This window comes from Pelophylax lessonae (genome assembly GCF_965119305.1).
Source record: "Pelophylax lessonae genome assembly, chromosome: 10".
Classification (NCBI taxonomy): Eukaryota; Metazoa; Chordata; class Amphibia; order Anura; family Ranidae; genus Pelophylax; species Pelophylax lessonae.
This window is the reverse complement of record NC_138777.1, coordinates 213777025-213802246: the sequence shown is the minus strand read 5'-3', so window position 1 is coordinate 213802246 and position 25222 is coordinate 213777025. Positions and strand designations below refer to the sequence as shown.

The 25222-nt window shown below is 43.4% G+C and overlaps 1 protein-coding gene across 1 annotated transcript in view; it reads left to right on the top strand.

Annotated features, from left to right (window-relative positions):
* Positions 1-22988, top strand: part of LSM14A (LSM14A mRNA processing body assembly factor) — a 28714-nt gene extending 5726 nt beyond the window's left edge. The window contains exons 2-10 of the mRNA XM_082269594.1: positions 2494-2657; positions 8944-9070; positions 10222-10341; positions 12277-12456; positions 12553-12630; positions 14275-14463; positions 15890-16043; positions 19484-19721; positions 21727-22988. Coding sequence (XP_082125720.1) covers positions 2494-2657; positions 8944-9070; positions 10222-10341; positions 12277-12456; positions 12553-12630; positions 14275-14463; positions 15890-16043; positions 19484-19721; positions 21727-21750 — 1274 coding nt within the window. The 3' untranslated portion in view covers positions 21751-22988. The remainder of the gene's footprint in view (positions 1-2493; positions 2658-8943; positions 9071-10221; positions 10342-12276; positions 12457-12552; positions 12631-14274; positions 14464-15889; positions 16044-19483; positions 19722-21726) is intronic.
* Positions 22989-25222: the final 2234 nt, after the last annotated feature.

The window sequence follows — 25222 nt, the reverse complement described above, 5'->3', positions numbered from 1 at the left end:
CTGCTAACACAAATTGGCTCCAGCAGTCTCTTGGGATATCTTTGCCAGATATGACGAGACAATGGCTTCCATACACTGACTGGAGGGGGGGAAGGATCTGGTGGTGTCATCGGGGGGGGGGGGGCCAGCTGCAAGAACCCAGAAGAGGCACGGTCACCTCTGTGGTCATATGAACCCTGAGTCTGCTGTCACTTATGCTGGCCATACAAAAAAACGTTTCTTCCTTCAAATAGGTTTTAATTTTTAAGAGCGTTTGTTCAATTTTCGAATCGTTAGTGGGGTCAAATTGACATTTGTTTTTGACCACTGATGGGAAAAATAGAAAACTTCTTGGTCAAAGGAATTTTTAGACAGTGTATGTGGTTGTCGTTCAGAAATTACATTCATTTTAAAACTGAATGTTTAAAACCAAGTGAAATTTTCAAACGACTGTACATTTGCTGAATGAAAGAATAAGATTTTTCGCATGAATATTCTCGTCCGAAAATCGATACGTGCATGGTGCGCATAAGGCTAGGTTCACACGCACTTTGCTTTTGATCCGTTTCTGCAGTGCTTTTTGCTGTGCACTTTGCGTTTTTGCACACGCGATTTGTGTTTTGCATTTTTTTTTTTCCGCCTATTTTTGTTGGGCAGATTAAAAAAATGCAAATTGCGGCAAAAATACACTACATGCTTTTCTGCAGCTTCTCCATTTAAGTCTATTGAACCAAAAAAAGACGTTTTCCTTTTGAAAAAAGTCCCTGACCCTTTCCAAATACAGTGGCTGAAAAAAAAGCATAAATGTGGCTGTGTCTCAAAGGAAACCATCTTAATCGCTAAGGCTCCATTCACACTACCGCGACTTGTCAGGCGACTTGTCAGCCTGACAAGTCGCAGTCCATTGACTGCTACAGGACCCGTTCTAATAGGAGCGACACAAGTCGCTCCGACTTAGAAAAAGGGTCCTGTACTACTTCGGGGCGACCTCAGAGTGACTTGCATAGACATTCATTATATGAAGTCCGTGCAAGTCGCGCCGAAGTCGCGGTGCACGGGACTTCACAAGTCGCCCCCGAAGTTGTACAGAGTCGTGCCGCTTCAGTGCGAATGGGCTCTTAAGGACCAGGCCTATTTCTGACACTTGTTTACAAGTTAAAATCAATAATATATTTTGGTAGAAAATTACTTGGAACCCCCAAACATAATAAATATATTTTTATTTTTGGCAGAGACCCTAGAAAATAAAATGGAGATCATTCCAATACTTTGTCACACCGTATTTGCGTAGCAGTCTTACAAACGCAATTCTCTCTTCTCTAAGAGTCTGGGTTAATGATGAGCTCTTGGTGTCTGCAATGCAGGACTGCTGGTCTTGCAATGTACATGACACCAGAGTGCTTGCAACTGTGGGAGCAGCAAAGAGAGGCAACCTGGGGGGACTAGTCTTCACTTAGGGAGAAAGCCTGGAGGAGCGAGGAGGTTGTATCATCTGTTCTGCCTGGACAAAAACCATCAGTTTACCCAGAGTTCAGCTTTAGTGACAGTTCACACTGATGCAGTTCAGGATTCGCAGTGATTCCTGTTTGTTTCACATCCCAATTGCACTTCATTCATTCGCACCGCTGCCTGTGTCAACAACACCCCAAAAAAAGTCCTCAAAATGCAGTGGTGCGATTGGCGAAATTGGATCGCATGGGTGTGGACACCCTCCCGATCTGATTCCATTTCAAAAAAGTGCCTGCCCCTTTGGTGCAGAGCGATTTGCACCATGCAAAATGAATGGCTTAAATTGCACTACAAAGAATCGCATGTGATTTGAACATGAATGCTGTGCGACTTGTGTGTGGTTTTCCCATACCGCAATAGTGTGAACTGGGACTAAAATCTGAATTCCAGGCAGATATAAAAGGTGAATATTGATGTATGTATTAATATATTTTTTTAAATCAAGGCAGTGTAATTACCTGAATATGATCTGTAATCGGCCTCTTGCAGGCCTTGAACAACAGAGCTCAGATTGGGAGAGCGATAAGCAGCAAAAACAGCCAAACGGTTGTGCTGCAGCACATGTATTATGCTGATAGGAGTGAGCAGAGTGATAGTGATAAGCTCATCAGTCTGCTACTTCTCCTTTCACTGTCCAGTCAGTCTGGGGGAGAGAATTACCGTTTACTGAAATGCAGCATAAAAAAAATCAGCCCTCCTGTCCTGTCAGACCGGGCTGTGTAAATATTAGGCCTTGAAGGACAAATGCGAATCCTTTGGGTAAAACAGTTACTATATAGTAAATATATAATCATTTGTGTGTTCAGCTGTTTGGAGTTTAAATAGAATGTAGATTGAACCTAGATGGCTTAATTGATGTCTTCCAGCCTCTATTGATCGTGAGTCAGTCAGCATGGTTCCTGATCAGCTATGGGGTGGTGATCACATGGCTTTGTTAGTAAACAGCTGCTCATGTGTTTCTTTTTCTTCTCACAAATGGTTTTCTTTCCCTTTTTTTTGTTCCAGTTCGTTCCTTTGGAACTGAGGATCGGCCAACGGAGCGGCCTGTAGCTCCTCGAGATGAAGTGTTTGAATACATCATATTCCGGGGGAGCGATATCAAAGACCTGACGGTTTGCGAACCTCCAAAGCCTCAGTGCTCCTTGCCTCAGGACCCGGCCATAGTCCAGGTATCTACATCTTATCTGTCCTTTGCTGGCTGCTTGTCATGTTGCCAAATAGCGGTTTGGTTTTGTGCCTGGTGTAGAAGGAAACTGCAGCATGTTTTCAGTGAGGGCGCTGTGTGAGTTATTACAGGAAGGCATGTTTAGAGAGTAAACATTGGCCTTGAGTCATCAATCATCAACCCAGATACCACCAAATTTTATATATATATATATATATATATATATATAATAAACTCGTATGTAAACTTAAATAACTTGGCTGTTAAATAGACAATTGAAAGCTTTATCTATTGGGGTCCATGCACACCGGGCATTAAAAATGCTGCTTATACAGGCGTGCTTTTTTTCTTTTTTTCTTAAGCCTGTAGAAGCAGCTGTACAATAGCCTATGTTTCCATGCACATAGGGGGTTTACAGGCCTATTTTCAGAGGAGCGTTTAGAGGTAGAAAAAACAAATCAGAATCATGATTTTGGGAGGAGCTCACACTTAATGTTCATAAATGTGCAAAAATGCTGCGTTTTTTCAAGTGTACATCAAAAAAGTAGTAGAGGGGAAAGTTTTCTTAACCACTTGCCGACTGCGCACAGTATATTTACTGCGGCAGTCAGCCCCTCACAGCCTGCGGCAGTCAGCCTGTGAGGGTCTAGGGAGGGAGCGCGCGCCCCCGGGTGGTCACGGACCGCCCCCCCCCCCCCCCCCCCCACGTGTGACCGGCGGACCCGATGTCCGCCGGTCACTCAGCGATCGTCGGGGGGAGAGGGAGAAAGGCAGGCGGCTAATGTAAACAAGCCGCCTGTCATTCTTCCCGGTGTAGAAACAATGATCATACGGTTCTACTATGTAGGACCGTTGATCATTGTTCCTACACCTCAAGCCACAGCCAATCACAGTTAGAATCACGCCCCTAGGGACACACACAGCCCCTCCCTCTCAAATAAAGTTAACCCCTTCACTGCCAGTGTAATTTTACAGTAACAGTGCATATATATAGCACTGATTACTGTAGAAATGTCACTGGTAACCCCAAAAGTGTCAAAAATGTCAGTGAAGGGTCCGATCTGTCCGCCGCAATGTCGCAGTACCGAAAAAAAATCGCAGATCGCCGCCATTACGCGTTAAAAACAAAAATGACAAATCTTTCCCGTAGTTAGTAGACGCCATAACTTTTGCGCAAACCAATCAAAATACGCTTTTTGCGAATTTTTTATTTTTTTTTTAAAAAGTTATTTTTGCAAAATTGACGCTCTTTTTGTTCATAGCGCATGATCAAAAAATCGCACAGGTGATACCACCAAAAGAAAGCTCTGTTTGTGGGAAAAAAAAGGACGTCAAATTTGTTTAGATACAGCGTCGCACGACCGCGCATTTGTCCGTTAAAGTCACAGTGCCGAATCGCAAAATACCCCCTGGTCAGGAAGGGGATAAAATCTTCCGGGGCTCAAGTGGTTAAACAAAAAAAAAAAACTTTTTTAAAAGCAAGTGCCAGTAAAACAAACTTTTAAATTCTTGTGCAATATGAGCATTTTTATGCTGCGTTTTTCTGCCCCTAGTGTGCATAAGGCTTGGTACAAAAAAATAACTGTTAGCTTGGGTTTACACTTGTGCGATGCAGGACACCGCATGTGATTCGAAAAGGAATCGCACTGCGTTCCTGTGCAATTTACATGCGATGTCTGCGTTGAGATTTTGAGGCATTCATTTTGTATGGCTCAAATTGCACCACAATAGTGCAGGGCTTTTTTGTCACCCCTGAGTTATACTGCATGGGTGTTCACACCCGTGCAATCCGATTTTAGCAATCGCACGGAGTTTTGCAAACTGTTTCGGGGTGTCCTTAATTTAATATTTACACCTGCAATGGATCGCGTGAACGCTGTTTCAATGCAGTGCACCGTATCAGTGTGAACTTGGGCTGAATCTTGTCAGGAATTCACAGCTATAAGTTTCCTGTGTTCTCTCACTCTCATCTTGGGGATACAGAATAAATACCCATTATTTTGTTGGTATGGACAAGTAGGAGGGTCTGAATAGTTTAGCAAGAGAGAATTGGGCAGGGCTGACACCACTCAGTCCATAAAAACACTGTATTGTCTGCACACGACAGGAGGTGAAGGCAAAACTGTTTCATTTTCAATAGAGCAAGGGGGAGTTTTTACCCCTTACAGATTTTTATTTTTTTGCATTGTGTCCTTTTAGGGAGATTTCTCCACTTCTAGCCCTATAGCCAAAAAAGGAAGTGGTAGGAAATTCCTTCAAAGTGCAGATTTCCCCTATACTGTATTACTGTTCTGGGGCAGCCAAAATTTGGGATTTGTTTTACTTTCACTTTCGATGATAATAGTAAACTGAACAAATAGGATGAATCTCCCTAATGGGGGCACAGACAGCAATAAAAAATGGCAGGGGTTCTAATCCCTCTCCACTCAAAACAAAAATGTCTTTCATTCTTTGATGGACACTGCTTTGGTATCTTCTTGAACATTGGGTTATGCTGCCCTATACAGGAGTAGGACACTAGGCAGGAAAAAGCTTTACCATGCCTATGGGGCAGTCCCAGGGGGTATACTCCCACTTACTGCTATAGGCATTCAGTTTTTTTTTTTTCTGCCTAGTCGGGAGTAAGGACCTAGTTCCTTGCTGGGATCTCTGGTCCTAGCATTTTTTTCCTTTTTATTAAATTGAATTATTTTCTGTTCCTGTGAGAACTACAATCAACTGCTGGACTGGTCCTTAAGGTCTCCCCAGTCCAACCAGCGCGCGCAGGCATCAGTTCTGCGCTAGGGCGGCCGCGACTTAGCCCCACTGGACTGGAGCTGGCCTGCATGTAAAACGTCTCGCTAGGGCGCATACGACCTGTTAGCGGTACTCCAGGCCAACAGCACCTCCATTCCGGTGGAGCGGTGCCCACCCGGTTCCACGGTATGGTAAGTAGTTGTCCCACCTTGAGGGTTTTGGGGTAGACATGGGCCCCTCCTTGGGACGGCGGGACCCCCAGATTCCCCTCCTTCTCCCCAGCCCTTCTAGGGTCACCGTAGGTCTTCCGTACCCCTCCCCCTGGAGATTGTGAGCTGGCTTTTGCCATATGCTCTAAGGGGGGCTTCCTTTGGGGCTGCTGCTGGCTAGTTTTCTCCAGGCGCACACCGGGGGGGGGGGGGTTACAGCAGGGTCCTTGGTCCTTCGTCACCCTGGGGGTTAGGAACCAGGGCAGGGGGTTCCTAAGAGCTCCCGGCTGTTATGTTGGGCTGGGGTAGCGGATTGGTCCACATCCGCGCCCCCCCCCCTTTTTGTTTTTTTTTCGTTGGGGTCCAGTAGGTGGTCCATTTGAATACCCTAGGTCGGCGCCCCCTTGCGGCATCGCAGTCGGCGACCCTCACCTGCCTGTTTTGTGTCTCTGTAACAATCCTGATATGTTTCAGTGTGAACTTGGTATCTAGCAACACTACTGGGTCTGCGTCCACGCACTTCGAGTGCTCTAATAGTGAGGATGATTCCTCTTCTGCAGCCGCGCATGAAACGGCGCTGGTGGATGCACTGATTGTATCGGTGCGGGCACCTTTAAAAATTGGAGGATGCTGCTGCGTCGAAGGTGCCGGTCCCCTTTGGTACCACAACTCCCCAAAAGCAGCAAAAGGTGTCCCCTTTTTCCGCCTGCTTGACTAAATTGTTGCGAGTCAGTGACCTAAACGCATTATGTCGCTGCCTAAGTGCTTTCGCTAGAAGGTATCCCTTTAAAGAGTCCCTGTTAAAAAAAAAAAAAAAAATGGACAGTCTCACCTGTGGAGGATTTTCAGGCTGAATAACTCCACTCTAATTCTGGTGAGGAGTCTCTGGCTTGTAAAGACCCCTTTGATGGGAGATCCAAGACTTTGGTCTGCCACATGTTCACTGTGGCCAGTTCGGTCCTTAGGTTGGTGTTCATGATGGCATTGGTGTCCCAGACTTAAAACGGAGTGGGCAAAGCATTTGCACCAGGATCTGCAGGGGGAACAGCACCCCCACCTTTGCAAGCAGGCGGACCAGTTGATCCAGGGGCAGCAGTTTCTGTGGTGCCTCTCTGGATGCAGCTCCCTTAGTGTCTAGGCTGTCCGTGACAGCAGTGGTCCATTGGCGCATGATATGGCTGGAATGCTGGTCTGCGGACCAGTCTTTCAAGGCGGCCTTTTCTGTTCTCCCCTTTTTTGGGGAACGCCTGTTTGGATCTTCCTGGAGGATATCATTAAGGGTCTTACAGGGGGGGAAGAGTACTCTTCTTCCACAGGCTGCCAGGGTGGAGGAGTCTCGTCACAGAGAGCGGGCTCTTCCAGACCTGCAGACAAGGACTCTTCTGCCTGAAGGGGCGCCCTCACCCGTGTCTGAGGTGGGGGGGGGGGGCTTCTTCGCTTCTTTTTGGACCCATGGACCTCTCTGATTCAAGACAGGTGTGTCCACAAGCTGGTCTGGTCCAGCTACAGGATCAAGTTTCGGTCTTATCCTCCAGTGAGATTTTTTTTCCTTCCAATCTACCTTTGTCCCCAGACCGCCCGCATTTGTAAAAGACGAGCAGGTATTTTTCTGTACTTGTAGGAACTTGCTGACACAGATCTATGCCTTCCCTTAGTAAAAGCACCACTCGCAGTATACAAAATCACTAGGTAGGCACCAGAGTTGTATAAAGTACTCGAAACCCATACTTGAGTAGAAGTGGAAGTGCTCGATCAAAAAGTGACTGCAAGTAGTTTTTTAAAAAATTTTGCTACTCAAGTACTGAAAGTAAAAGTACAAGTACTGTTATGTAGTTATTAAAGAAAGAAGTCAAAAGTTTGAACATCATATTGTTTTTTTTTTTTTTTTTTTTTATTTCAAATGCAGCTTTTATTTATACATACAGTAGCTTTTATTTTCGTATGTGCTGATAATACACATGTTTTGAGCTTCATGAAACCTGCCATCTACTGTTCTGGCAGTGGTAATTTTTATAATTGTAACGAGTAACTATGCAGCACAAAAAAAAATATCGGAGTAGAAGTATTGAAATCATCGAAAAAATGTAGTGAAGTAAAAGTGGAAGTAGGAGAAAAAAATTCTACTCTAGGAAAGTACAGATACCGCCTTTCGGTACTTAAGTACAGTAGTGAAGTAGTTCTACTTAGTTACTATACATCTCTGGTAGGCACACAGTTAACCCTTTGATCCCACCTGATGTTAACCCCTTCCAGCCAGTGTCATTAGTACACTGACCTTGCATATTTTAGCACTGATCACTGTAAAAGTGTCAGTGTCCCAATTGTCCGCTGCAATATCGTAGTCCTGCTAAAAGTCGCTGATCACCGCCATTACTAGTAAAATAAATAAAAATATTCCATTGTTTGTAGACGCTATAACTTTTGCGCACACCAATCAATATGTTTATTAGGATTTTTTTTTTTTTTTATACCAAAAATACGTAGCAGAATACATATTGGCCCAAATTTATGAAGAAATTCGCTTTTTTATTTTTTTTTTTTTGCGCAAAAAAAATATGAACCAATGCCACCAAGAGAGCTCTATTTGGGGGGGAGAGGACATAATTTTATTTGTGTGCAGTGTAGCACGACGACCATGCAGTTGCCAGTTAAAGTAATGCAGGGCTGTATTGCAAACATATGGCCTGGTCAGGAAGGGGGGGGGGGGTAAATCTTTTTGTCGGTGGTTAAAGGGATAAAAGCTAAAGAAACACGCATGTAACGTAGAGATGTACTGCCTGCATGTTGTGTGGTGTTTTATACCCCCTGACATACACTTTGAAGCGTACTTTAAAAAGCATGCTAAAATGACCTCTTAACTTGTATGTCATTTCATTATGTCTTAAATGGAAGCTGTGGTCAGGCTGTAGATGTTCGAGTATTTACAGTGTTAGCAAGCTCTAAGCTTTAAGAGCCCTTTCACACTGCTGCGCCTAAAAACATGGTATACAATTCTTAATGTGTTTTTTGGTGTGTTTTCTGGATTCTTGACTACAATGGAAGGTGCGCTTTTGAAAAGCTCACCATAAATACAGCATACAGGATTGTTTTTAAAAACGTATTGCACTAATGTGAACAGTATTGTAGGATAAAGGGGAATTTTCTTGTGATTTAGGTGGCACACCATGTTATGTTGTGGTGCACTGCTGCGTGTTGCCTGCTACTACTGTGTAGCACCGCATTGCAGTGCCGTTCAAACTGAATCGCATCATACAGTTTGTGTGGAAGCCTTGAAATGTGTATGTTTTGCTGAGATTTTTACCCAGACACACTTTAGTGATTCTGTTTTTTTTTTTTTTTCTCCAGTCTTCACTAGGATCCTCTGCGACCTCCTCCTTTCCGACTGCAAGCTCCTACGCCCCGTTCAGTAGGATGCCAGCGTACAGCCAGTTCCCCTCAGGCCCTCTGATGCCTCAGCAGTTTGGAGCTGTTGGTATGCATGTTTTTATGTATTTGCCTTTAGTTTGTAGCAAAGAAAGGCCCAACGGGTCAGGGATGGTTATATATAATGTGTATAATATAATAATTTTTTTTTTTTTTTTATTTGTGCCTGGCTTTTATTCATCAGATGGGTTGAAATGCATTAATTGGTTACAAGAGCGATGTAACTTTTTCAAATTGGACCATTTTTTTCCAGCAGTATTGCAATGTAAGATCGGCAAGCTGCATTTTTTTTCTGCATTTATCCACCTTGTGCCTTTCAAAGCAACTGCATTCAACCCTTAACTCAGTGCATCTAGTTGAACTCCTTCCCGCCTAAGGGTAAAACAAATGTTAATGCCTTAGCACAATTTTGCAACTTTGACTGGTGTTCATAAAACCGTATATATCATCCCAACTACTTTGTTCATCTAGGTAGTTTATAAATTGGGCTTTTGTTTGGTGGTAAATGATAATGAATCTCTCCCAGATTTTTTTTTTCTACCTAAAACACATTGATATTAAAAAAAAAAAAAAAAATCCTGACCCTTGACCCAAACACTGCCCCTGGCACTGACCTAAATCAAACCTTTCTTTGCAGAGAGATAGAGATGCAATGCATCTCTCCCCTCCATTTAGAGAAAGAGAAAACACTGGTGCACTTTGCAATGACTGATCACAGCTATCAGGTGACCTGGTGAGACCCCAGTCTCTGTGCTAGGAGCGTGCCATGCTGCGGACCCTCAGCACAAAGACAGATACACATGCATGAGACCCCACGTTAAAAAAATAAATAAAAGTCCAGTGAGGCCTCATATATATGCGTACGGTCAGGGGGGAGGGGTTGAGGCCGATAGATCTTAATTGCCTACAAAATTTCATCTCCACGATATAACCATTTAAAGGTGCAGGAAGGTATTCAATGTGTACATTACGTTTTAGCTTTAAATATGAAACCTTTTGCTGAAATCTGAGAAATCATTCCAGTACTAGCGAAGGTAATACATTTATTCAAACGTCAGATTTTATCTCTATCAGATACATTATTTATTTAAAGATTTTTTTTTTTGCTCGTAGGTATCTAATATTTTATTGTATTTTGACAGTATGTTGTAGAATTTTGCCTTGAACTGGTTTAATTGTATTTTTTTTTTTTCTTACTAGCTGGAAGCACACTGAGCTCATTTGGTGCAGACTCTGCATCTAGTGCTTCTCTCGGCTCATCCAGCACTGTGACCTCCTTTAATCAAGACACAAGAACCCAAAAAACACAATTGTCACAGGGTAAATGACATTTTCAAAGTTTATATTAACAATTGTTTTCTTTTGTTTGACTTTTAATAGTCGATTTTTCACTATACTTTTAGTTGGTATTCATAGGCCAGCTTTTTCCAAATCTGATTTTAGCGTTCTTTGCTTTCCACTTATTGCATGCTTGATATTCGCGCACTATCCATATAGGTCAGGTATATTTTCAAAACTGCTTTATTGCATGATGGTGGAAAACAAACTCCCCTCCATGTTTCTTTGAGTGGGAAGGGGTGAATACATTTTATACTCCAGCTGCTGAATTCTTGGTTGCAAACTTTACACTTGGGGTGTATACTTTTATAAATCAGCAACATTCACTGCAGGTAAAACTTCTGCTGCATGTGTTTTTTAAATGGAGTGATTAAAGCGGAGTTCCACCCTGGGAATACTTTTTTTAATAAAAATACCCCCGGGACAGTCAGGGCTAGTACATTCCACAATGGCTAGCCTCTGATCTGTCCCGGGTTGCACTTACCTTTTAGGAGAAATACTTACTTTGAAAAGTATTGTCCAGCGCTGCCATCTCAGGTGTGGGCAGCTTGAAGCCAGCGCGATCCTCTTCTGTGTCCTCTTCCGTCTTCTTCGGTCCCACGATGCACTGCACCGGCCCCGCCGCCACTTCCGGTGCGAGCGCGTCATCCCTCCACAGCTTCTGGGCATGCCCAGAAGCTGTTTAGAAGGGAATGACACGCGCGCACCGGAACTGACGTCTGGGCCGGTGCAGGCGCATTGATTCCTGGGAGCAATGACGTTCAGCTCCCAGGAATCATTGCAAAGCCAGGAAGTGACGAATCGCCGAGGGGAGGAAGAAGGAAGTAAGGTAAGTATATTCTATACGAGGTAAGTAAAAAAAAAAAAAAAAAAAATTGTGATTATCCGGAGCGAGAAGATGGAGGTAAGTATAAATTTAGGGTGGAACTCTGCTTTAATTTGCCACCAGTGAATGTTTGGTGAAAGTCTCATTACAGTATGGAAAAATGTAACGAACACTGTACACCCTCCCCCAGTCCTTGCTCTGCTTAGGCATGCCATACATTATCTCTTGGCTGAAGCAAAGAAAATTGCATAAAGGACAGAAAGTGTAACTGTTTGCCCTCCCAACACAGTCAATGTTGATGGAGGAATCCCTCCCACTACTCTATTGTATTCTATCTGGTGGCGGCTATTGCCTCCAGGGATAGAACAAAAAAAAACAAACCAGCTGGGCGTACTGAAGTGGATTGATGGACTGCAGTACAACCAGCCTGCCCATAGATGAATTGAAATTTGACCAGTTCCTGCTGAAGCGGCCATATTTTGATCCATCTGTGTCCAGCTTTATCTGTGGTTGATTAGCTTTCACTGCCTATGCAGCCAGTGCAGTGGTCGGGGGATTTGAAACCCGTGGCGATCTTCCCCCTTCTTTCCTTAGCGATGCTGGGTTTGACTAAAGCCATTCTGATTGGTCAAAGCAGTCGCATGTCGGCACGTTACAGATTCGCGCGGTCCCAGAAGAGGACCACAGTTTTCAGTCCCTGGACCCCTGCATTGGCTGCATGAGCTGTGATAGGTAATTGTTCACAGAAGTAAAGGCAGCAGTGACCGGAGTGAACTTGCTCTTTAAAGTGGAACTACACTCTGAGCACCACAAACCAAAAATGCTATTTTATTTTTTTTTAGTTTAGAATAAACGTATGTTTTTGGATTGGAAAAAAAGGGGGGGGGGGAGTTGAGGGGGGAACCAGAAAATTGAGATGAGATATAGATAGGTCTACAGGTAGTGTAAAAATGCTATTAAACTCATTTTGAATAGTCAACCGTTTGCTGGAAGTTTGTCATTGTGCATGGATCACATTCCTGTCAAGTCTCCATTGAGCCTATACACACTTTGTGGTGTCGTTTTGGTAATTTTGTTACTTTTGTCTGTAGGCCGCACGAGTCCCCTGCTAGATACGTTAAGGAAGAGTCCAACCCTCGAACAAGGGGTCCAGACGGCATCGACTGCTCAGCCAGCTGTAACGGCAGCCGTGGGCAGGAGGAGTCCAGTTCCTTCCAGGTCTCTGCAATCCACAATACAAAAGACCATGGAAAGTCCAGAGCAAAGGAAAAGTGAGCACCGCCTCCCTCCTTCTTCTTCTTTTTTTTTTTTTTTTTTTTTCTTCTTCTTGTACAATGTACAAATGCCTTTGTGTTTTTTGTGTCTAGTTGAGGCACAAAAGGTAGCAAGAGCCGAAGCAGACATTCTCAGGAACGACAAGCAAGACCCCAGCAGGAGGCAGGCAGGTAAGAATAGACTTTCGTTGAGAAAACTAGCTTTTTTTTTTTTTTTTTTCTTTCTTGAGAGTGAACCTGTGGTTTAAACTAAAATCTGGGCTAAGAAAATGGTGTAAATACAAGAGGCTTGTGTGCTTGAATCTTGGTTTGCTTTGTGTATTTCTTCCAGATATGTGCAGTAATCCAGTGGGAATCTTTGCCTCAGTGCAGGAGCTCCCTGTAATAAAGACCGTTCACTGCTGCTCTCTCCTTGTGCAGGGTGTCTGGTCTGGTCTTAGCCCACTCCTGTAGTGAGTGGGGCCTGATGGGTCCCTCCTACAGCTCGGCTTTTTGCACAGGCTATGCACGGCAGTTATGTTGCTATTAACCACTTGCCGACTGCCGCACGACTATTTACGTCGGCAGTCAGCCCCTCACAGGCAGAGCGATGTAGTACTACGTCGCTAGCCTGTGAGGGTCTAGGGAGCGCGCGCGTGCGTGGTCCCCCCCCCCCCCCCCACGCGTGTGGTCACTCGCCGATCGTCGGTGCAGAGGGAGAAAGGCAGGCGGCTGATGTAAACAAGCTGCCTGTCATTCTCCCCTGTATAGGAATAGTGATCATACGGTTCTACTATGTAGGACCGTTGATCACTGTTCCTACACCTCAAGCCACAGCCAATCACAGTTAGAATCACGCCCCTAGGGACACACATAGCCCCTCCCTCTAAAAAAGTTAACCCCTTCACTGCCAGTGTAATTTTACAGTAACAGTGCATATGTATAGCACTGATTACTGTAGTAATGTCACTGGTAACCCCAAAAATGTCAGTCAAGGGTCCGATCTGTCCGCCACAATGTCGCAGTACCGCAAAAAAAATTGCAGATCGCCATTACGCGTTAAAGAAAAAAAAAATGACAAATCTTTCCCTTAGTAAATGCGATAACTTTTGCGCAAACCAATCAAAATATGCTTTTTTGCGATTTTTATTCCCCCCCCCCCCCCCAAACATATGTAGCATAAAACAAATTGGCCGAAAATGTTAAAAAAAATGTTGATTTTTACACTTTTTTTTTTTTTTTTTGGGGGGGGGGAATTTCATATTAAAAAATGTGAAAAATATTGTTATTTTTGCAAAATTGTTGCTCTTTTTTTGTTTAGAGCGCATGATCAAAAAATCGCACAGGTGATCAAATACCACCAAAAGAAAGCTCTGTTTGTGAGAAAAAAAGGACGTCAATTTAGTTTGGGTACAGCGTCGCAAGACCGCGCAATTGTCCGTTAAAGTCACGCAGTGCCGAATCGCAAAATAGGCCCTGGTCAGGAAGGGGGTAAAATCTTCCGGGGCTTAAGTGGTTAAAGTCCCAGAGCAAAATATGTGTCCAAAGACCTTTTGGTGCAAATGATATTTATATCAATTGTCTTGAAAAATACATTTTTAAATGAGTACCTGCAAGTACTTCGATAACACTTTGTGCTTCTGGAGAGGCCCCTGAACCAGGGCATCTCCTCATATTCCACTATATCCGCTGTTTCCCTCATCTGCATAGCACCTAACTCAGAGAAATAGAATCTACCATTAGAGATTGGGCACAAACTAGAGGATTTGGAGCATAAATGTACATGCTGGCATTTATTTTTTTCATTTTTTGACTATGCTGTTTGTTCCACCAAAGCCTCATCAGCAGCAGGCACATCCCAGCCCAGGAGAGGTCGTGGTGGTCACAGAGGGGGCCGAGGGAGATTTAACGTCAGACGAGATGGTCCCATGAAATTTGAGAAGGACTTTGACTTTGAAAGCGCCAACGCACAATTCAACAAAGAAGAAATTGACAGGGAGTTTCACAACAAGTTAAAAATAAAAGGTGGGTAAATGTTTAGCTGTCCAGTAAGCTTGAGATGTGGGGGAGGCTAACCTGCACAGATTTTTGCATATCCTTGTGTGTAGACATAGGCTTTTTTTTTTTTTTTTACACCACTAGCCTACCCCAATACGTATATACATGGTGGCAGTTTGAAGTGGTGTACTGGGATGCCTGCAGCTACAGGCACCATCCTGTATTTTTCTTGGGAGGGGATCTACTTTTTATGTAAAAGCAATCCTGGCGCGAGGGGTCATCCTGCTGCCCTCCAGTGTTTCTCCAGGGTCTCCCGTTTGTCGGTTTACCATAGTGCTGATTGGGATCAGAATGTCCCCGATCATCTCTTGTATACGAAACTGGAAGCAACAATGTTTTGCCACTTCCTGTTTTAGAGCCCTTTCACACAGGGGTGACACGACTTGCTGGGGCGACCTGTGAAGTCGCGTTGCACGCGGCGCGACATGCACGGACTTCATATAATTGAAGTCAATGCAAGTCGCCTCCAGGTTGCCCTTAAAGTAGTACAGGACCCTTTTTCTAAGTCGGAGCGACTTGTGTTGCTCCTATTAGAACGGGTCCTGTGCTAATCAATGGCAGGCGACCCACTGCAAGTCGCCTGACAAGTCGCACTAGTGTGAATGGGGTCTTAGTCTTTTGTTTACCGGCTTGGGAAAGCTTCTGATCAGATCTTGTCTCAAGCTTTCAGGGCAGATTGGGGTCTAATAGACCTGTTGCTGCTTATTATCACAAGGGATTTTTACATTTCTTGTAATTGCAATAACTTTTTTTTCGAAGAAACCATGTAAAAATAAAAAATGTAACCTAAATGTTTGTTTTTTAAACCTTCCTTTTTTGCATAGGCCAACGCATACGTAGGCCATGCATGCACTATATCTGTGAGGTATCGTCACAAACGTTATAGTGATGGCAATAATTCCAGCACCAGACCTGTGTAACTCTCTAAACTGGTAACCTGTAAAGGCTTTTAAAGCGTCACCTATGGAGATTTTTATTAACCCTGTGTCGCCATTCGAAAGGCATGGGCAATATTAAAATGTGACATGTTGGGTATCTATTTACGTGTTATCTTTTTTTATATTTTACCAAGCAATTGGGTATTGTGTTTTTTTTTTTTTTTTTGCACTACCCTGTCACATTGCAAAACACACCATTTTATTCTCTAGGGCCTCTGTTTAATATATAATTTAATAATTACAGTAAAATGTATAATATTTGGGGGTTCGTAGTAATTTTTTAGCAAAAATTATTTTTAAATGTAAAAGTGTCCGATTGACTTGGTCTTCAAGTGGTTAAATGGACCCCCTGCAAAGTTTGTGCCATACCATCTAGAAATTGATGTTTGCATGACTGTTTACCTCATGCAAACGTGTCCTGTGCATGTTGGTTAGTGCTTGTGTGATTTTTCCAGATGACAAAGTGGAGAAGCCAGTTAATGGGGAAGACAAAGGAGACTCTGGAGTGGACATGCAGACCAGTGAAGGAACCACAGAAGAGGAAGAGGTGCCTTGTTACTACGATAAAACCAAATCTTTCTTCGACAACATATCTTGTGATGATAACAGGTAATGATTATGTTGTTGGTAACACATAGGGGTACAGCGCTAAAGTGAATAAGTGCAAAGATATGGTAATGTGCTAATAAGGTGCCTGCTGTATAAATAACAATATCCAAAAGATATTGACATAAAGTGCTTAACAGTGTTAAAACAATATCAATAATAATATGTCAAATAATCAATCCATACACAACTAAAATCTTTATATTCATAATAGTGCACAATCTATCAGTGCAAGTGCAGGCAGTGCAAACCAGGAGTGAAAATAAATTAATATAAATATGACCAGTCCATTCAGTAGAAATGTGCAAAATCAGCAAGATGAGGTGCTTGTCAAATACTTCCACACTCAGTGCTCGTGTGTCCACCACCACAACTAATGGATAGCCTCTCGCCTTCCCACACAGGTTCAAAATGCAGTCACAATACCGGTAGTAGTGATCCTTGGTAGGGATATCATTAAACTACTCCATCCAGCGGATTGTGTAAGCAATCAATGATCCCAATGGGGGTAATCCTTGTGGGGACATCAATGAGATACTGCTCCTTGCAAGGATATGTGGAATACCCGCATATATCCACAGTAACTCCCAGTAAGCATGAAAAATAAAGCAACAGGGGATCTAATGCTCTCTGATATGGTAACTTTAATATAATAAACACAAGAAATACACTTACAAGGCGAGCACAATCCACAGCTTGTGCTAGCTGATCGAACAAATACACAGTGCCTCTGGAGGAGCCGTAATGCCGTGTTGCAGCTCGTAGTCTCCGCCCCCTAAGCGTGTTGCGTCATGCGCTCCCGCGTCACGACTTCCTCAGTAAGGGATCTATTTTTCAGCAAATATCGATTGCGCTGATTTTTTCACCTTGCACAATGATTATTTTGTATCTGCTTAGCACGAGTGGAATTTTCATCGGTCAGTTGCTGCCTTAACCACCACTTAAGCTGTGGAAAGGTTTACCTCCTTTATGACCAGGCCACTTTTTGCTATTCAGCACTGCACAAATTTAAATGGCAACTGCTTGGTCATGCAAACCCTGTACCCAAATGAAATTTTTTATTTTTTTTTTTTCATACAAATAGAGCTGTTTTTTTGTTTTTTGGGTGGTATTTGATCACCACTGGGTATTCTAATTTTAGTAATCTAAATGAAAAAAGACCGACATTTTTTTGAAAGAAACGTAAAACCCAATATTTTCTACTTTGTTATAAAATGGACAGAGAGCGATAACCCTCTGCTACAATGTAAAGTAGTGAGTGTACAGCTTGTATAACAGTGTAAATTTGCTGTCCCCTCAAAATAACTCGACAACAGCCATTAATGTCTAAATCGCTTGCAACAAAAGTGAGTACACCCCTAAGTGAAAATGTCCAAATTGGGCCCAATTACCCATTTTCCCTCCCCATGTCATGTGACTCATTCGTGTTACAAGGTCTCGGATGTGTTACATTTGGTGTTATCACGCTCACTCTCTCATACTGGTCACTGGAATTTCAACATGGCACCTCATGGCAAAGGATCTGAAAAAAAAAAAAAGAATTGTTGCTCTACATAAAGATGGTCTAGGCTATTAAGATTGCCAAGACCCTAAAACTGAGCTGCAGCACGGTGGCCAAGACCATACAGGTTTGACAGGACCAGTTCCATTCAGAACAGGCCTTGCCATGGTCAAGTTGCGTGCATGTGCTCAGCGTAATATCCAGAGGTTGTTTTTGGGAAATGGATGTATGAGTGCTGCCAGCTTTGCTGCAGAGGTTGAAGGGTTGGGGGGTTGGCCTGTCAGTGCTCAGACCATATGCCACACACTGCATCAAATAAGTCTTGCATGGTTGTTGTCCCAGAAGGAAGCCTCTTCTAAAGATGATGCACAAAGCCCACAGTTTGCTGAAGACAAGCAGACTTAAGACATGGATTACTGGAACCATGTCCTGTGGTCTGATGAGACCAAGATAAACTTATTTGGTTCAGATGGTGTCAAGCGTGTGTGGCAGCAACCAGGTGAGGAGTACAAAGATAAGTGTGTCTTGCCTACAGTCAAGCATGGTGATGGGATTGTCATGGTCTGGGGCTGCATGAGTGCTGCCGGCACTGGAGAGCTACAGTTCATTTGAGGAAACCATGAATGCTAACATGTACTGTGACCTACTGAAGCAGAGCATGATCCCCTTCTCTTTGGAGACTGGGTTGAAGGGTAGTATTCCAACTTGAGAACGACCACTGCCTTGCTAACGAAGCTGAGGGTAAAGGTGATGGACTGGCCAAGCATGTCTCCAGACCTAAACCCTTTTGAGCATCTGTGGGGCATCCTCAAACGAAAGGTGGAGGTGCGCAAGGTCTCTAACATCCACCAGCTCTGTGATGTCATCATGGAGGAGTGGAAGAGGGCCCCAGTGGCAACCTGTGAAGCTCTGAACTCCATGCCCAAAAGGGTTAAGGCAGTGCTGGAAATAGTGGCCAGACAAAAAGTATTGTCACTTTGGGCCCAGTTTGGACATTTTCACTTAGGGGTGTACTCACTTTTGTTGCCAGTTCATTCATAACCGCTATGTTGACATTGTGATCATGTGATTGCACTGCATGTGATTTTAAAGTGACACTGTTAGCAGAATTTACCCTAAGCTAGTAAATACCCCATGGCCAGGCTGCTTCATTCATTGATGAGGGATTCTTTAAGTTGCCATTCTTTCAATTTCCAGGTGTTGAATCGTGTTTTGTTTTTTTTTTCCCCCTATCCAGTAATTTCTTCAAATCCATTTATTTTTAGAAGCTTTGCAATCCTGCCAGTACCCTACTGATTGAAAGGATTCCTGTATGAAACTGTTCATTCTAAACACTGAAGCAGATTCAAGCTAGCTTGGTCAGAGTGTGTCTATTAGGCCCCTTTCATGCGAAGGGTCCTGTCAGGTCCACCGGTCAGTTTTTCGGGCATGCTTGATCAGACGATCCACTTACTCCTATGGACAGATTTGTCTATTTACACCCACCTACCTCTGATCTAGTCTGCTAAAAAAAAAAAAATTGAAAGGGGATCCACCCTTTGTTTAGGCCAGTGGTCTCTAAACTGTGGCCCATGGTCCGAATGCAGCCCTATGCTTGCTTGTATGTGGTTTGGCCAGGATTAGTGCCCATCATTGGTGTCTGTGACTAGTTCTTTATCCTCCCACAGACCCCAATGATGATGCACTAGTCCTCCCACAGACACCAATGATGGGGCACTAGTCCTCCCACAGACCCCGGGGGGGAGGGGGGGGCTGGAAACACAGAAAAAACGAATACCACAATTTCCTAAGTGTTGGCAAGCCGCGGTAGATATTTGTAATGAAGAATATATGTATGTATGTATATCCTTGTCAACTTTTTTTTTTCTCGTCTGGTTAACGAGGAAAAATGTCATACTTGTAAAATGCTAAATAGTTTCTATTTTGTCCCCCCACACTTCAGGGATCGAAGGTCAACGTGGGCTGAGGAGCGAAGAATTAACGTTGAGACATTTGGTGTTCCAATGCGCTCCAGAGGTCGTGGCGGTTACAGAGGTCGAGGAGGGAACATGGGCTTCCGTGGTGGAAGAGGGCGAGGCGAAAGGAGAGGCACAGGAGGCGGTGGTTTTGGGGCACCCAGAGGTTACCGCGGAGGCTACAGAGGAGGGCGTGGAAGGGAATTTACAGACTATGAATACAGGGTGAGTGAAGAGCATTTCAGGGGGGACCTTGTGTGACAGAAGACCTCATCTCTCGGTGCCAATTTTTCATATTCTGCATTGATTTTCATTATTTTAGCTCACTCCTGGGAAGGCTTTCCACAAAATGTTGGAGTGTGAATAGTTTCAATTGTTTTCTGCTTCCAGCCTCCACAAGAGGGAGCTAAAGGAAGGCGGTGGAGGAATGCTCAAATATCCCAATAGGAACTTTGCACCTCATCTTCTGTGTAATTTCCCTCTGGTGTCTGCTAGCAGCTGCTGCAGGAAGAACTGACGAGTACAAACTAATTTCAAGTGGGAGGTCCTTGTGTTTGAAAATCCTGTTTCAACAGCAGAACAGATACTCCTTAGTTTTTTTTTTTTTTCGTTTTAGAAAGCAGGTACAAGTCCGAATCAGTGCTGGAAATGCACTTAAGGAGAATTTTACTTTGCCTATTTAAGAGGGAGGTTCGCTTAAAAGAAGTTTCTCCATTTAAGGGACACAGGAATTCAGAAAGTCAGGTGTACTTTCACCTACAGGAGGTTGGAACACTGGCAGACTGAAAAGTAGTAAGCCAACCCCCATATAACACCTCCTTTACCCAGCATGCCTCCATTTTTTTTTTTTGCCTCATGTACACTACAGCGTCTAAACTTGAGTTTAGGAACTTTTGACAGGGTTTTTTTTTTTTTTTGCCTAAGCGCCTAAACTTGACTCCATAAAAGCCTATGTGTCAATGTACATATAGGCTTTCAGGAGCTGCTGCAGTTAGGGAAGGCTCAACCTCCCCCCTCCTGAACGCAGGAGAATCGCATTCAGGATAGAAATGTTTTGACTGCGTTTTGGAAACAAAATGGAACAATTTTTTGCTAGCCTTCTGCACTTCATTAAATTTTTTTTTCCTCTGGCTTCAATCAAGATTCCTCATTGCGCTTCTGCTTTAGCTGGTCCCTGTATAGCACCAATCCAAATAGCTGCTATCTCAACATTTGCTTTTGGAGGCCGTATAGGTGGCATGTGAGAACTTTACATCATAAGTTGTAGCCTCTCTGGAATTGCAGTCCCTTCATTAGGACCATTTTTCTTCCTTGGATGCTGTTAAACCCCTCATTGGTATCCCTCAGCGTTCTACCTCTGCAGGGGGACCCTTGCATTTACAGGGTTGGCCTGACTTCCTGCTTCTCTCCTTCCTAACCCAAAAGGGGAAGTTCCGCTTTAAGCACTCCTCTCCCCCAAATATGCCACATTTTGCATTTCATTTTGGGGGGAGGGAGAGGTACCTATGTTTTGTAGCTGCTGACTTTCAACACAAAAATTAGTGGAGCTCCACTTTAAAGAGGTAGTAAACCCACTTTTTATTAAATTTATGAAGGATAGTGTTTTTGATCGAGAACCGAAAGTCTCCTCTGCTATAAATGCTCCCTCCTGCCTGTCAGCTGTATTGTACACTGTCGCACATGTGCATATTAGTATACATGAGCTGTGCCGCAGCCATGTGACTCGCATGTGCAGGTGTGACGTCATCGCGGCCCGGGCCATTCAAGCTGCCAAAAGGATGGAACCTGTGAAGACCAGTCGAATGTGGAAGCACCCGGGAGCTGTGGGATCAGGGACGGCGCAGGGCTTGAGGGCACATTAGGACTGCGCTAATGGGCATGCGCTAGTGATGTCACCCGGTATAATATCTACCCCTTGTGAATAGAACGCCATTGGGTGCCAACAATGAGTGGTATGTATAAGCGGATTTCAGATGAGGGCAGGTTGTAATGTTGACTACACTTTCGCTTTAACACGTTGTCATATAGAACAAATCCTATTCATAGAATTTCCCTCTGTATTTATCAAAACCAGAATTCCTGTTTTATTAGTATATGTCTAACAATGCATTTTCGGCGGTTCACAAAGGGCTTTTTGCACAAAAGAAACTTTTTATGCATTTCTGATATATTTATGAATATATTTTGACAGTTTTTGTTCTCTCCCTCTTCTCTCCTCTCTCTCTTGCAGAAAGACAACAAGGTGGCTGCTTAGCAGATGAAGCGCTCTATTTTTACCATTACCAGTCCCAGGAAGATGTTTTCAGTCTTTGTGAAGAATGAGATTAAACTTTCTGTATTGTTGTCACCAGCACTTCGATCGTGACAGCCTGAACGAACTTCTTCAGTGCCGCGGGGTCCTTAACCAGAACTGTTTTTTTTTTTTTTTTTTTTTTCCTCGTGTCTTTTGTGGCCCCTGCAACACTAAAGGACTGATGAGCGATCGGCAGTTCTGAAAGAAAATAAGACAGGGCAACTTTGAAATATGTTGAGCATTAAGCATATTTGAAATGGGAGACTGAGTTTTTTTTTGGTATGTATAGTTTAACAGAACATGGAAAAACAGTGATGAAAATGGAAATTTTTTTTTTTTCCTTTTCAACACTTTGTATTGTGTAGTCGCTGCGAGCATCTACCCAGAATGCCATTGATACTGTGAGGTTTTATCCTTTTTGTATGCTGTGTATGATGGGCAAGAGCATTGTCAATACTGCTTGTTATCCTAGTCAGACCCTTGTGAGGTCACATACCAGATAGCAGCACATGTTGGATGTTGGTAAAGAGAGAAAAATAAATCCTTAGTACAGTTTCTAAGGCAAATGACCGTTTTCTATAGCTGCAAGTTTGCATTATTTTCCCACTGCCAAAGAAACAGAGCTTTGTATAGCTGTAAAAAAAACAAACAAAAGGAAAACCATACCTTTGTATTCAGCACATCTAATGGGGTGTACAATTGATATTGTTATGGGCCAATTCTAGTTTTGTCTTTTTGTAACTCTTCCATCAGATGTATACTTGTCTTTTTCTATAGGCAGAGATGCGATGCATATTTTGAAGTGTCATAATGTTTAAAATGTATTAGTCTTGGGATTTGTCTGTTCGTAAATTGTGCACAAATTCAGAAGTAGCCTGCCTCGGACCGGCCGCCCCTAGTTTTTCTGATCTTAAGTGGCTACTAAGATCTAGAGACGTCATGGAAGAACTTAGGCTCTCGGTGATGTCACAAGTTTCTATAGTTGAGTTGTATTATGTCGGTAAAAATGATGGCGTCCATGCCTTGCCGAGGATAATTGCACAGCTGCGGGAGCCGTTTGAGTTCTGAACGATGCGGTTTATGGCTGTTGGATTGTTGTGGAAAATGTTGTTTTTGTTTAATTGGCTACCTAATCATCCATGAAAGAACCGGCTGGATTTCTAGGGTTCTCTGCTGTGCATGTGGATGGCCAACTAAAAGTATTTGTAGATTCCGAGGAAAAACGTGTTTTTGTTTTTTTAAATTTAAAGTTCAATTCCAGGATTTAGAAAAACACGCAAAACTTTGGAGTGCCCCCTTCCCTGCGGGTTAAATGCTCTTTCAGTATAGGAGTAGAGGAATAAGATACTTGCATCATTCCTTTGGCGCTCACCTCTTGTCTGCCACTCTGGGCTTTGTGAGCGGACTCTCAACATTCTCTGGTACAATGCAGGACTATTGGCCCTGCATAGTATACGATAATGCTAGAGTGTGACCGTCGGTTTGAGTGCCTTAGAGAAGAGGCAGCGGGGGACCGGCTGCAGTGCGGAGGGAGCCTGCCAGAGCAAGAAATGAGTCATAAGGCCTCGTGTATGGGTCCCGGGGGCCGCACAACATAAAGCGTTTCCCTGACAAGGAACCACTGATGCTGCCTACAGCCACCTAAAAAACACAATGGCATTATACAGGTATATGCCAGCACTTCTACACACACGTGCATGTTTATATGCCTCTGGATGTAGACTATCTGCATGCAGGGGTTATACAGCTGAACACCACTGCATTTATACACCAATACCGGTGTATACCTCTAAACGGCCATTGATTTTCTCTGGATGGCTGTTTGTAAACCCTGTGGCTTTCAGGCGAGGTGGTTTACATCCCTCAGGCACCCATGTGCGTGAGCTCTGAAAGTTTTTGCTCTACCCCTAGACTTGACAAGCATTTATCCTTTGCAGTTCCAGGGGAGCAGCCCACTGCAAGGGTTTTCTTCTGGTCTGTTTTTTTTTTTTTTTTTTTTTTTTTTTTTTTTTTTGTGGTGCCCAGAGTGGGGTTTGACGTACAATTTAGTTTTCCGGCTTCTGAAAAGTCTTTTTTCTAGACCCGAGGTTGAAGTTTACCTCATTTGTGCAGCATACATTTTTATTATAGAGCACAATTCACCAGTGTAGACCAGGGGTCTTCAAACTATGGCCCTCCAGTTGTTCAGGAACTACAATTCCCATCATGCCTAGTCATGTCTGGGCATGTCAGAGTTTTACAATGCGTCATGGGATGTGTAGTTCCGCAACAGCTGGAGGGGCCATAGTTTGAGCATCCCTGGTGTAGACAGTACAAGACAAATGATTTGCCAACACCTTTACATTTATACTGTTTGGGTGCCTCTTGTACCATATTTTTTTTTTTTTTTTTTTTTGCTCCCTCACAAGATTTACTTATAAAAGAGGCATTTTGTGTATTAGTTCTAAAAAATAAAAAAATAAAGGGATCCAAAGATGTTAGTATGATTTTAAACTTTCATTTGTCGGGTTATTGTGTTTTTTTGTTTACATGCTAAAAGTAATTTTGCCGGAGCAAAATGAAGTACTTAAGGTAGCTTTGCCCACTGCTGTAAATTGAATACCACTGCTTTTGGTGGAACATAGGCTATTATCCTTTTGTAGGCCAGTGATCGGCACTAGTTCCGTTGTATAAAGCACTTGGGTTCCATCATATCAATGATGTAGAAAGCGACATCTTTCTCATCAGAGTTGTAATGTTTTTGAAGTCGTGCAGTGCAGTTTTTTTTTTTTTTTTTATATATATAATGTGGCAAGAGCTTACTTTTTTTCTTCACCTTGCCCTGTGATTAAAGGTAACTTGTTATGTTAAATATAGAAGCGTTTTTTAAAGGCGTTGGCGCTGATGGCTTTTTCTTTTGCTTCAGACAGCCTAGCAAGTCACTAAGTTTAACCAGTCTTTCTGACAGTTAAAGAATAAGGGCACTTTAAAACAAAGTGCACTTACCCTTTTTATTTTGCCCTGTTCCCATGACCTTAATTACCCACTGCCCCCCCTCCACTCTTCCACGGATGCATAATAACCTTAATCCAGCAGCTGTGGTTCTGATGTCAACATCCAGCACTGCAAATCTTCACTGTCCTGGCGGAACATTACAGCTTGCAGGCTGCTATGGCCTGGGACTTGGAGCCATAGAGTTCTTTGGGGCACTGATGTAAAGGTGGCGGCCAGGACAGCAAAAACTGCAGTGCTAGGTGCGCTGAAAGTCTTCCGATAGAGGCAGTTCTGCTGATTGTTTACATTCAAGTCTTCCCTGTCCTGGAGGCGCCTGTGCATTATTTCCTAGTTAACTTCTACTGAGCAGAGGGTCTCGTCGAAGTTTGAGCTTTAATATGCAGGTGTTACCAGGACAGTGAAGACTTGCGGCGTTGGCTATAATTGAAATGTAGCTGTC